Source organism: Dipodomys spectabilis, unplaced genomic scaffold (assembly GCF_019054845.1).
Source record: "Dipodomys spectabilis isolate Male_0828 unplaced genomic scaffold, ASM1905484v1 ptg000234l, whole genome shotgun sequence".
NCBI classification, from domain to species: domain Eukaryota; kingdom Metazoa; phylum Chordata; class Mammalia; order Rodentia; family Heteromyidae; genus Dipodomys; species Dipodomys spectabilis.
In genome coordinates, this window is record NW_024870911.1 from 17,279,385 (window position 1) to 17,292,836 (window position 13,452).

At 45.1% G+C, this 13,452-nt stretch overlaps 1 protein-coding gene across 1 annotated transcript; it reads right to left on the reverse strand.

The window, feature by feature from the left end:
- Positions 1–1,335: 1,335 nt before the first annotated feature.
- Positions 1,336–12,833, reverse strand: Hsd17b6 (hydroxysteroid 17-beta dehydrogenase 6). Its single transcript, XM_042699168.1, has 4 exons — positions 12,521–12,833; positions 8,093–8,351; positions 6,317–6,480; positions 1,336–1,643 (listed from the first exon to the last, which is right to left on the reverse strand). The coding sequence occupies exons 1-4, from the start codon at positions 12,831–12,833 to the stop codon at positions 1,426–1,428; spliced, it is 954 nt and encodes a 317-aa protein (XP_042555102.1). The 3' UTR covers positions 1,336–1,425.
- Positions 12,834–13,452: the final 619 nt, after the last annotated feature.

The window sequence follows — 13,452 nt, forward strand, 5'->3', positions numbered from 1 at the left end:
ATGTAACCTTAGCAACTGAAATCCAGAGAGTAGTGATTCAAAGCCAGACTGGATAGAACAGTCTACAAAACTACATCTCCAAAATAACTAGTAGAAAGTTATGTTCAAGGCATGGCTCAAGCAAAAGAACAAGCCAGGAGCCAGCACACTGAACAAGTTCAAACCCAGTACAGATCCGCCCCCCCCCCCCAAAAAAATATAAAAAGATATCAAGCAGCTTGAATTGTCTTATGTAACCATTTAATAAGGCAAGAAAGAGAGAGAGGATGGTACCAGTAACTCAAGCCCTATAATCCTAGCATCCTCGCTTCTCAGGAGAGTGGGATCTGAGAATCATGGTTCAAAGCCAACCTGGGCAGCAAAGTCTTTGAGACTCTTTTTTTTTTTTTTCGGTTGTGGGGCTTGAATTCTGGGCCTGGGCGCTGCCCCTCAGCTCTTCAGCTCAAGGCTAGCGCTCTACCACTTGAGCCACAGTGCCACTTCCAGCCTTTTCTGCTTATGTGGTGCTGAGGAATCAAACCCAGGGCCTCATGCATGTGAGGCAAGCACTCTACCACTGAGCTACCTTCCCAGCCCTCTGTGAGACTGTTTTTTTTTTTTTTGGGGCGGGGGGGGGGGGGTCCAGTCGTGGGGCCTGAACTCTGGGCCTGGGCGCTGTCCCTCAGCTCTTCAGCTCAAAGCAAGCACTCTACCACTTGAGCCATAGCACCACTTCTAGCTTTTCTACTTATGTAGTGCTAAGGAATCGAACCCAGGGCCTCATGCATGCAAGGCAAGCACTCTACCACTGAGCCGCCTTCCCAGCCCTCTGTGAGACTCTTATCTCTAATTAAACACCAGAAAACTGGAAGTGGCGCTGTGGCTCAAGTGTTAAAGCACTCACCTTGAGCTGAAAATCTCAGGGACAGCACCCAGACCCAGAGTTCAAGCCCCACTACCGACCAAAAAAAAGAAATAAATAAATAAGGCAAGAAAGAATAGTACATGTTGGAAACATTCTCATCTTAACACTGGGTAAAATAATACTTATCCATTACCTAAATGTAGCAAACTATGGCTATCTGGAACTCAAACAGGATGCTAGCTAAATGTGTATAGGCAAGAAAATATATTACCATAAACAGACTGGATTGGGATAGGAATGTGGTTCGTGGTAGAGTGCTTGCCTAGCATTCATGAAGCCTGGGTTTGATTCTTTAGTACCTGGAAGTGGTACTGTGGCTTAAGTGGCAGAGTGCTAGCCTTGAGCAAGAAAAGATGCTCAGGGATAGTGCCCAAGCCCTGAGTTCAAGCCCCTGGACTGGCAAAAACAGAACAAACAAAAAATACACTGGATTACTGAGACACCAACAAGTTTCTGATTTATTCTTCATTCCAAGAACAACTGAATCAGGTTTGTTGTTGTTGTTGTTGTTGTTGTTGTTGTTAGGTTGCCTCAGCTGGTTTGGGCATGTGGCTGGTCAATATGTAGTCTGCCAGTGATGTAGGCCAGTAAGAGAGTGGTATGAATATGAACTGAGCATCCCAGCCAGCCACATATCGAGTACGAGGGTGTGCCGACGTTACAGCATGCTCCATGCAGTCAGTGACCAGGTTCAGATCTGAGCTACAATTGGAAAGGCCTTTCTTAACCATTTTGTAATCTGTATGCAAGAGAGATAACAGTGTCAAAACCTCAACTCCATCACTGCAAAACATAAAGTATGATTGAAACAACACAGGTATATGAATTGATCTTTTCCATTGGAATTTGTTGTATACATTTTTTATTGTTGTTGTTGGTCCTGGGGCTTAACCTCTGGGCCTGGGTGTTGTTCCTCCGCTCTTCAGCTCAAGCCTAGTGCTCTACCACTTGAGCCACAGCACCACTTCTGGTTTTCTGGTGGTTTATTGGAGATAAGAGTCTCACAGCCTTTCCTGCCCAGGCTGGCTTTAAACCTCAGTCCTCAGATCTCAGTCTCCTGAGTAGCTAGGATTAAGGTGTGAGCCACCAATGCCCACCTTGTATACTTTTTTATTTTGTCATAGGGTCTGAAATCTGGGCCTGGGTGCTGTCCCTCAGCTCTTCAGCTCAAGGCTAGCGCTCTACCACTTGAGCCACAGTGCCACTTCTGATTTTCTGGTGGTTAATTGGAGATAACAGTCTCATGGACTTTCCTGCCTGGGCTGGCTTTGAATCACAATCCTCAGATCTCAGCCTCTTGAATAGCTAGGATTACAGGCGTGAGCTATCCATGCCTGGCAGAAATTTTTCATCAATGAACTGGGAAGCTAAGATCTGAATATCTCTGTTTGAAGCCAGCCTGGGTAGAAAAGTCTTTGAGACTTTCATCTCCAATTGACCAGCAAAAAAGACAGAAGTGGAGGTATGACTCACATGATAGAATTCCAGCTTTGAGAAAAAAAAGCCAAGTGAGAGCACAAGGCCTTGAGTTCAAGCCCCATTACTGGCACAAGCACACACACACACACACACACACACACACACACACACACACACACACACACAGAAAAGAAAGAAAATAATATTTTCATGAACCCCAAAATATACCCTCTGGCATGGGGAATGTAGCTCCGTGGCAAAGCACCTGCCTAGCTTTAGGAAGCCCGTGGATTTAATCTACAGCACTGCAAACACACACTAACACGTATAAGCTAAGCACCAGTGGTTCATGTCTATATATAATCCTAGCTACTCAAATGGCTGAGATATAAGGATCAAAGTTAAAAGCCAACCTGGATAGACTTTTTTTTTAATTGTCAGTCGTGGGCCTGAACTCTGAGCCTGGACACTGTTCCTCAGCTCTTCAGCTCAAGTCTAGAACTCTACCATTTGAGCCACAGCAACACTTCAGGCTTTTTCTTATGTGGTGCTAAGGAATCAAACCCAGGGCCTCATGCATGCAAGGCAAGTACTCTGCTACTGAGCCACCTTCCCAGCCCCTAGACAGACTTCTATCTCCAATTAACCACCAAAAACAACAACAACAACAAAGCCAGAAGTGCAGGCTGGGTACTGGTGGTCCTCCCTGTAACCTTAGCTACTCATGAGTAGGAGGATGAGACTTGAGGATCACAGTTCAAAGCCAAACTGGGCAGGAAATCTTCAATTACACAACAAAAAAGCCATGAAGCTATGGCTCAAGTGAATTTCAGCCATAAACAAAAATGCCCAAAGATAAAGCCTAGTTTCTGAGTTCAAGCACCAGGATTGGTGCACGTGCCCACACATGCGCCCACACACGCACGCAAACAGACACAGACACACACACACACACACACACACACACACACACACATACACACACACAGAGTCACTCTCAATTTTTCCCCACAAACCTAACCCAAGGAATCACTTTCTTTTATTTTCTTTCTCTCTTCCTTTTTCTTCTTTTTTTTCTTTTTTTGTGCCTATTGAGTTTGAACTCAGGAATTGGGAGCTATCCCTTCACTTTTTTGCTCAAGGCTGGCACTCTATCAATTGAACCATAACTCCACTTCTCACATTTTGGTGGTTACAGGTGACAGTCTTAAGAACTTTCCAGTCTGGTTGGCTCCAAACAGCCTCCTCAGTAGCTAAGATTACAGATATAAAACCACCGGCACCAGCTTCCATTTCTATAGGCCATCAATTATGTTATTTCATAAAACTGAGTGATCCCATACCTTTGAGGCTTCTGTGACCAGTACCACCTGCCCAACCATGCCCAATAGGACAAAGCTGGTCTTCACCAACTTATGCCCTCCCTCCTTCCACAATAAGAAACATTCTAGGGGCTGGGAATGTGGCTTAGTGGTACAGTGCTTGCCTAGCATACATGAGGCTCTGGGTTCAATTCCTCAGTACCACATACACAGAAAAAGCTGGAAATGTTGCTATGGCTCAAGTGGTAGAGTGCCAGCCTTGAGAAAAAGAAGCTCAGGGACAGTGTCCAGGCCCCGAATCCAAGGCACAGGCAAAAAAAAAACAAAACCAAAAAGAAATAGACTATGGTCAAGCTCTTTGTTACAAAAAGGACAGCCAACACTGAAGACTGCAGTTTAGGGCTGGGAAGGTGGCTCAGTGGTAGAGCACTTGCCTTGCATGCTTGAGGCCCTGGGTTCGATTCCTCAGCACCACATAAAGAACAAAGCCAGAAGTGGCGCTGTGGCTCAAGTGGTAGAGCACTAACCTTGAGCTGAAGAGCTGAGGGACAGCGCCCAGGCCCAGAGTTCAGGCCCATGACTGGACCCCGCCCCCCCCCCCCCCCCAAAAAAAAGAGTGCAGTTTAGTTCAGCAAACAACTCATAGCAGCCTCATTGTTGGGTCCTTCTCCACTGAGACCTTTTTTCTTTCTTTCTTTTTTTAAATTTTTTTTATTTTTTTTGTGAACATACTGTACAGAGGGGTTACAATTACATGGGCAGGATAATGCGTACATTTCTTTTTTTTTTTTTTTTTGGGTCCAGTCATGGGGCCTGAACTCTGGGCCTGGGCACTGTCCCTCAGCTCTTCAGCTCAAGGCTAGCGCTCTACCACTTGAGCCACAGCGCCACTTCTGGCTTTTTTCTTTTTGCTTATGTGGTGCTGAGGAATCAAACCCAGGGCCTCATGCATGCAAGGCAAGCAGGCTACCACTGAGCCACCTTCCCAGCCCCTAATGCGTACATTTCTTATCAAGCATTGCAGCCTCCTCCCCGGGCCCCCCGCCCCGACCCCCCGCACCAACTTTGTAAAGCTCGATTTTCTTTTTTCTTTTTTTCTGTGTGTGTGTGTGTGTGTGTGTGTGTGTGTGTGTGTGTGTGTGTGTGTGTGTGTGTGTGTGTGTGTGTGTGTGTGTGTGTGTGTGTGTGTGTGTGTGTGTCCTGGGGCTTGAAACTCAGGGCTTGTAGCTCTCCCTGAGCTTTTGTGCTCAAGGTTAGTACTCTACAGCTTGAGCCACTGCTCCATTTTCAGCTTTTTGGTGATCCACTGGAGATGAGAATCTCATGGACTTCTCTGCCAAAGCTGGACTTTGAACCAAAATCCTCAGATCTCAGCCTCCTGAGAGCCAAAGGCACTCAGCAATGAGACCTCTCCTTTTAAGCCTCTCCTGTTTAGGAGGACTTTGGTAAAGGAACATTGTTCTCAAGGATCTAGCAGTGAATTTCCATCAATTTCTCTTTCATACACATACACACACAATTTTTTTTCTTTTCTTTTTTTTTTTTTTTGTTGCTCATAGGGCTTGAACTCTGGCCTGGGCATTGTCCCTGCACTCTTCAGCTCAAGGCTAGAATTCTACCACTTGACCCACAGTGCAACTTCCAGTTTTCTGGTTGTTTATTGGAGATAAGAGTCTCAGGGAGCTTCCTGCTCAGGCTGGCTTTGAACCATGATCCTCAAGTCTCAGCCTCCTGAGTAGCTAGGATTACAGGCGTGAGCCACCAATGCCCGGAATGCACTTTTTTTTTTTTAATGATACTTGGATTTGAAGTCAGGGCCTCACACTTGAGAGCCAAGTACTCTACAATGTGTGCCAAGCCTCCAGTCTTTTTTTTCTTTTTTTTTTTGGCTAGTCCTACCACTTGAGCCATAGTGCCATTTCCAGCTTTTTCTGTTTATGTGGTACTGAGGAATCGAACCCAGGGCTTCATGCATGCAAGGCAAGCACTCTACCACTAAGCCACATGCCAAGCCCAAAGTCTCCAGTTCTTATCTTTTCCTTTCTTATACAACACTGTCCATTAACTCTATCAAAAGAAAACAGCTAGCCGGGCACTGGTGGCTCACGCCTGTAATCCTAGCTACTCAGGAGGCTGAGATCTGAGGATCGCGGTTCAAAGCCAGCCCGGGCAGGAGAGACCGTGAGACTCCGATCTCCAATAAACCACCAGAAAACCGGAAGTGGCGCTGTGGCTCAAGTGGTAGAGCACTCGCCTTGAGCTGAAGAGCTGAGGGACAGCGCCCAGGCCCAGAGTTCAAGTCCCACGACCAACAAAAAAGAAAACAGCTAAACCAGGCACTGGTGGCTCACGCCTATAATCCTAGCTACTCAAGAGGCTGAGATTTGAGGACCACAGTTCAAAGCCAGCCTGGTCAGGAAAGTCCCTGAAACTCTTCTCGCAAATTAACCACAGAAAACCAGAAGTGATTCTGTGGCTCAAGTGGTAGAGCTCTAATCTTGAGCTGAAGAGCCCAGAGACAGCACTCAGCCCCAGAGTTCAAGCCCCACAACTAACCAAAAAAAAAAAGAAAGAAAGAAAGAAAGAGGGGGAGAGGAGGGAGGGAGGGAGGGAGAGAGAGAGAGAGAGAGAGAGAAAGAAAGAAAGAAAGAAAGAAAGAAAGAAAGCTTACGGAAGTCAAACAATTGCTTTCCATAGGATTCCTTAATATGCATAGGGATTTCTTTCCAGGTTTGCTCCAGTCTGTCCAGTGACAACTGCAGATTGGTCATTTCCGTTTTGAAGCTACCAGGTGTAATTATGCTGACTTTTACTCCAAAACCTTTAACTTCGCGCCTGAAATGAAACTCCACAAGTTAATTCCTTTGAAGTAAAAAGTATCACTATTTCACTGTTCTTAGGGAAGAAAACACAAAACATAATAAAAATATCTTTATAAAGACACATTTACTGAAATTTTTGAAGAAAAAAACAGAAAGAAAAAAGTTAAACATTCTTAGAGCTAACAATTGAAATATTATACCAACCACTAAGCCACCATAATCATTTGTGATTTGTGTGTGTGTGTGTGTGTGTGTGTGCCCACGTGCGTGCACGCCCCAACACAGGAGCTGAGCTTAAACTAGGGCCTCACACTTTCACTAGGGTTTTTTCAGCCAAGGATGACATTCTAACACTTTAGCCACACCTCCACTTCCAGCTTTTTGCTGGTTAGCTGGAGTTAACTCTCAGGCTTTTCTGACTGGGGTAGCTTCAAACCAGGATCCTCAGATCTCAGCCTCCTAAGCAGCTAGGATTATAGGTATGAGCCACCAGTGCCCAGCATACACCTACTCTTTGTTTCTTTTTTTTTTTTTTTGGTCGGTTGTGGAGCCTGAACTCGGGGCCTGGACACTGTCCCTCAGCTCTTCAGCTCAAGGCTAGCACCCTACCACTTCAGCCACAGCGCCACTTCCAGCTTTTTTCTGCTTATGTGGTACTGAGGAATCAAACCCAGGGCCTCATGCATGCAAGGCAAGCACTCTACCACTGAGCCACCTTCCCAGCCCATACTCCTACTCTTTAAGAGTTAAGTATCCAGAGTTGTAGATACTGGAGGTATAAAGAAGACTAATAATAATAATAAGTCAACATTTATTATAACAAGCATATACACAATCTCCAATCAGTCCCTCACCTCAAAAACTCACAGCAGGAAAAACTCAATAGGTATGCACAATATAACTCAAAATAATTACAGAACCAGGTGTAGCTGGGTTTGACTCCAGCACAAGTAGAAAGAAGCAGAAGGGAAGAGGGGAGGAGGAAGAGGAGGAGGACTGAAGGAGTTATGGAAGTTGATAGGAAATGCAAATAGATCTTCAAGACAGTCAAGCTTCAGTGGGAAGAAGACATTTCAGCTGAGCCTGGAAGGATAAAGGCCAAATCTTCATGTGAAGAAAGGAGAGGAATGAGCGGGGTACTGGTGGCTCATACCAGAATCCCAGCTATTCAAGAGACAGATCTGAGAATTGAGGTTTGAAGTCAGCCCAGGCAGCAAAGACTGTGAGACACTTACCTCCAATAAATACCCAAAACCCCAAAGTGGAGGTGTGGCTCAAGTGGTAGAGCACCAGCTTTGAGAGAAAAGCTAAGGGACAGTGCCTAGGCCCTGAGTTCAAGCCCCAGTAATGTCATCAAAATAATAATAATAAAGCTGGGCGCCAGTGATTCATGCCTGTAATCCTAGATACTCAGGAGGCTGAGATCTGTGGATCGAACTTCAAAGCCAACTCAGGAAAGAAAGTCCATGAGACTCTAATATCCAATTAACCACCAGAAAACTGGAAGTGGTGCTGTGGCTCAAATAGTAGAATTCTTGCCTTGAGCTGAAGAGCTCAGACACAGTGCCCAGACCCAGAGTTCAAGCCCCACGACTGACAAATAAACTTGTTTATATTTTCCTTACCTTAGTGTATCTGAAAACCCTTCAACTCCAAACTTGGACATAGAGTAGAATCCTCCACATGCAGCAATTCTTCCCAACATGCTAGAGACATTGACAATTCTCCCCTTTGCTCTCCTTACCAAGGGAAGCATGCTCAAGGTCACCTGTACCAAACCAAGAAGGTTCACGTTGAGGATGTTCATACAGTCATCAAACTTCTGCCATTCAAGGTAGGCCATTGGTTGGTAAACGCCTGCGTTGTTGACCAAGCCCCAAAGCCCTAAAATAATAAAACTCAGATCAGAACTTGTGTTTCTGACAAAAAATGACAATGTTTACCTTGACCTATTTTCCTGCTAATAACAACTATAGATGGTAGAGAAAGAAGAAAAATTTTAATGTATTTAAGTGTGTCTATGAGTTAAGAAAAACAACAAAAATCCAAAATCAGCTCGGTTCCAGTGGCTCATACCTGTAATCCTAGCTACTCAGAAGGCTGGAATTTGGAGATCATGGTTCAAAGCCAGCCCAGGTAGGGCTAGAAAAAAAAAAAAAAGCCAGAAGTATACATGTGGCTCAAGTGAGTGCTAGAACTTGGGTATAAACGCTCAGGGACAGCACCCCGGCCCTGAGTTCAAGCCCTGGTACGGATACATATATACACATAAGTTAAATCAAAAACCAATTACTGGATTTTTTTCCTTTTTTTGAGTAGCGGTCCTGTGATGTGAACTTAGGACTAGGCACTTGCTAGTCAGGTTTTCTACCCCTTGAGTCATGTCCCTGCCCTTTTTGTTTAGCTTATTCTTCAGATAGGGTCTCACACCTTCCCTAGGGCTGGCCACAAACCAAGACCTTCTTATCTTTCCTCTTCCTGCCCCATATCTGGGATTCCATACTCATGTGTTAGTGAAATCAGCTTGTTTTATAAAATAATATTTCACAAACTCTTCCGCAAGGCTTGCCTTGGCCTTCTACTAATCTTCCATTTCTGATTTCTGCACAGCTAGATTGCTGGCTTTTGATTTGACAGAACTTGCCAGCCAATGTGAAATTGGAATTCAAGATATATACACTCAGAAGAAATAGAAAGGAAGGAAAGGGAAGGGGAAAAAGAGAAAAGAAAAAAAAGTCTAAGAGTCTCCTAAGTAACAGAGTCTGATCTCAGCATACTTGGTGCATACTTGTAAGCCTAGCTATTCAGAAGGCTACGACATGGAGGATTGCAGTTCAAGACCAGCTTGGGCAGAAAAGTTTGCTAGACTCTATCTCCAATTAGCCAACAAAAAGCAGTGCTGAAGATATGACTCAAGTAGTAGAACACCAGCTAAGCAACCAAGCTGAACATGCACACAACCCTGAATTAAAATTCTGATACCACCAAAAAGAAAAGATACTCTCTTCATTAAACTGGTATTCAAACATTCCAAGGGCCTTGGAGAAAGATGTTAATAAGTTGATAAATAAGCAGTTAAAATTTCTGAAAAATGGGGCTGAGAAGGTGGCTCAGTGGTAGTGTGCTTGCCTTGCATGCATGAGGCCCTGGGTTCGATTCCTCAGCACCACATAAGCAGAAAAAAAAAAGCTGGAATTGGTGCTATGGCTCAAGTGGTAGCGTGCTAGCCTTGAGCTGAAGAGCTGAAGGACAGCGCCCAGGCCTAGAGTTCAGGCCCCACGACAGGACCCAAAAAAAAAATTTCTGAAAAACTTACTAAGCAAATATACTACTTTCAGTAGTAAAAAAAAAAAAAAAATAGTTGCAGAAAACATGGAATAAAAAATTTAGTGTGGGGCTGGGAAGTTGGCTCAGTGGTAGAGCGCTTGCCTTGCATGCATGAGGCCCTGGGTTCGATTCCTCAGCACCATATAAGCAGAAAAAAAAGCTAGAAGTGGCGCTGTGGCTCAAGTGGTAGAGCGCTAGCCTTGAGCTGAAGAGCTGAGGGACAGAGCCCAGGCCCAGAGTTCAGGCCCCATAACCGGACCAAAAAAAAAATTTAGTGTGAAGCTGGGCACCGGTGGCTCATGCCTATAATCCTAGTTACTCAGGAGACTGAGATCTGAGGATAGCAGTTCAAAGCCAGCCCAGGCAGGAAAGTCCATGAGACGTTATCACCCAATAAACCCTCAGAAAACCAGAAGTGGCACTGTGGCTCAAGTGGTAGAGTGCAATCTTTGAGCTGAAGAGCTGAGAGACAGCGTTCAGGCCCAAAGTTCAAGCCTCATGACGCACAAAAAAAAGAGAGAGAGGCAGAGAAAAAGAAATTTTATTCATGATTGTCAAGAATTGGAATTTATCAACAGGTACATATATACAATGAAATATTATGGGACAAGGAAAAGATAAATCAAGCCATATATCAAAGCATAGAGGAATCTTAAATGCATGTAGTTAAATGAAAGTAGCTAATTGAAGACTACATGTAATATTATATGACATTCTTTAAAAGGCAAAAGATTGCCCAGTGTTGGGATGATAAGCATGTGGAACACAGGGATTTTTCTTTCTTTTTGTTTTTTTTTTCAGTCATGGGGCTTGAACTCTGGGCCTGGGCCCGGTCCCTCAGCTCTTTAGCTTAAGGCCAGCACCTTACCACTTGAGTCCCAGTACCACTTCCGGTTTTTCCTGCTCATTGTGATGCTGAGGAATCAAACCCAGGGCCTCATACATCCAAGGCAAGCACTCTACCACTAAGCCACCTTCCCAGCCCCGAACACAGGGATTTTTAGCACATCACAACAGTCTATATGATGCTACAATGGCAGACACATGTCACATTTATCCCAACCAAAGTAAGCAACACAAACCAAACCTTAATGGAAACTATAGGTTTTAGTTAATAACAGATCGATATTGATTCATCAAGCCCCAGTACTGTCATTTAAAATTTTTAAAAATGCCAGGCACTGGTGGCCCATGCCTATAATCCTAGCTATTCAGAAGGCTGAGATCTGAGGATCAAGGTTTAAGGCAAGCCCAGACAGGAAAGTTCATGATACTGTTATCTCCAGAAAACCAGAAGTGGGACTGTGGATGTGTGGTAGAGAGTGCTAGCCTTGAGCTGAAGAGCTCAGGGACAGTGCCCTGGCCCAGAGTTTCAGCTCAGGGACAGTGCCTAGGCCCAGAGTTCCAGGAAAGCCTATGAGTTTCTCTCTCTTATTTTTTTTTTTTTTTGGTGGGTTATGGGGCTTGAATTCTGGGCCTGTGCACTGTCCCTCAACTCTTGAGCCACAGAACCACTTCTGGTTTTCTGTTGGGTAATTGGAGATAAGAGTCTCCTGGACTTGGGGCTGGGAAGGTGGCTCAGTGGTAGAGCGCTTGCCTTGCAAGCTTGAGGCCCTGGGTTTGATTCCTCAGCACCACATAAGCAAAAAAAAAAAAGCTGGAAGTGGCACTGTGGCTCAAGTGGTAGAGCGCTAGCCTTGAGCTAAAGAGCTGAGGGACAGTGCCCAGGCCCAGAGTTCAGGCCCCACGATCGGACCCCCCCCCAAAAAAAAAAAAAGAGTCTCATGGACTTTCTTGCCCAGGCTGGTTTTGAGCCGGGATCCTCAGATCTCAGCCTCCTGAGTAGCTATGATTACAGGCGTTGAGTTTCTTCTCTCTATTTAACTACTGGAAAACCAGAAGTGGAGTTGTGGCTCAAAGTGATAGAGCACTAACCTTGAGCAAAAAGTTCAGGAACAGTAACCTTGGATTTAAGTCCCAAGACTGACTGACCACCACCAACAACAACAAAAAGAATGGTATCTAAAGCTCAGCATGGCAGTGTATATTTATACTCCTAGCCATTCAGAAAGAGGCTCTCAAGAGGATCATGGTGTAAGGCCAGAGCAAAAAAAAATTGGGGGGAGGGGACGGGGTCCGGTTGTAGGGCCTGAACTCTGGGCCTGGGCACTGTCCCTCAGCTCTTCAGCTCAAGGCTAGCACTCTACCACTTGAGCCACAGCACCACTTCTGGCTTTTTTCTTTTTGCTTATGTGGGGCTGAGGAATCGAACACAGGCCTCAGGCATGAAAGGCAAGCGCTCTACCACTGAGCCACTTTCCCAGCCCCAGAGCAAAATTTTAAGAAGACCTCAACTTAACACTTTGAGGTCAGATGACAACCTCAAAAGTATGGATCTCAAAATAGTGCTGTGGCTCAAAGTGTTAGAGCACTAGCGTTAAGCAGAAGAGCTCAAGGACAGGGCCCAGGCCCTGAGTTCAAGACCCAAGACCAACAACAACAACAAAAAGTATAGATCTCATTTTTCCATGAGAGCATTGTTAAGGAAATGAAACACTGCAATGCATCATGACATTCTTTCAAATGATAAAAACAACCTTTTAACTTCTGCTGAAGGGCAGGACCTTGAGCTTGCAAGCTAGGCAATCTACTGCTGAGTCATGCCTCTAGTTCTAATCCTTTGTATCTCCCTGACTAAATGAAAGAAGAAAAGATTTTTTTCATACCTCTGTCCCCCACACGCTCCTTCACCCACTGGGTGGCTGCAGCAATGCTCTCTGTGTTGGTGATATCTAGGATCACGGTCTCCAGCCTTTCTGATGCCTTGTTCCTCAGCTGCTCAGCCCCCTTCTCCGTCAGACATGCAGCCAGCACCCTCAAGCCTCGCATGTCCAGCTGTCTGGCCAGCAGGTTCCCGAAGCCCCTGTCACAGCCCGTGATGAAGACATACTTGTCCTGGAGGTGGCTCACCACCTGCCTCTCTCGGTACCAGCGCAGCAGGTAGTACAGACCCACGAGGACCACAAAGTAGAGCCACATTGCCAAGGTACGTCCTTCAATAGAAAGAGAACAGCTTTCACTGGTTGTGGTAGTACATACACACTAGTAACTCTAACTACCCAAAGGCTGAAAGAGAAAGATCAAAATTTTGAGACTAGCCTGAGCAATTTACGAAAATGTGTCTCAAAAACAAATTTTCAAAAAAGGTGGCTCGGTAGAGCACTTGCCTTGCATGTATGAGGCCCTGGGTTCAATTCCTCAGCACCACATAAGCAAAAAGAAAAAAAGCCGGAAGTGGCGCTGTGGTTCAAGTGGTAGAATGCTAACCTTGAACTGAAGAGCTGAGGCCAGAGAGTTCAGGCCCCACGACCAGATCCAAAAATAAATTAAAAAAAAAATTAAAAAGTGACTGGGGATATAACTCAGTGGTAGAGCATTTGCCTAACACTCAAGAGACCCTGGGTCATTCCCTAGTACCACAATTCTAAAAATTGGGTTGTTTTATTTTTGTTGTTGGGTTTTTTGTTTGTTTGTTTGTTTTTGTCAATCCTGGGGCTTGAACTCAGGGACTGAATCTCTCTGTGCTCAAGTCTAGCACTCTACCACTTGGGCCACAATGCCACTTCTGGATATTTCTGTTTGTGTGATAATGAGGAAT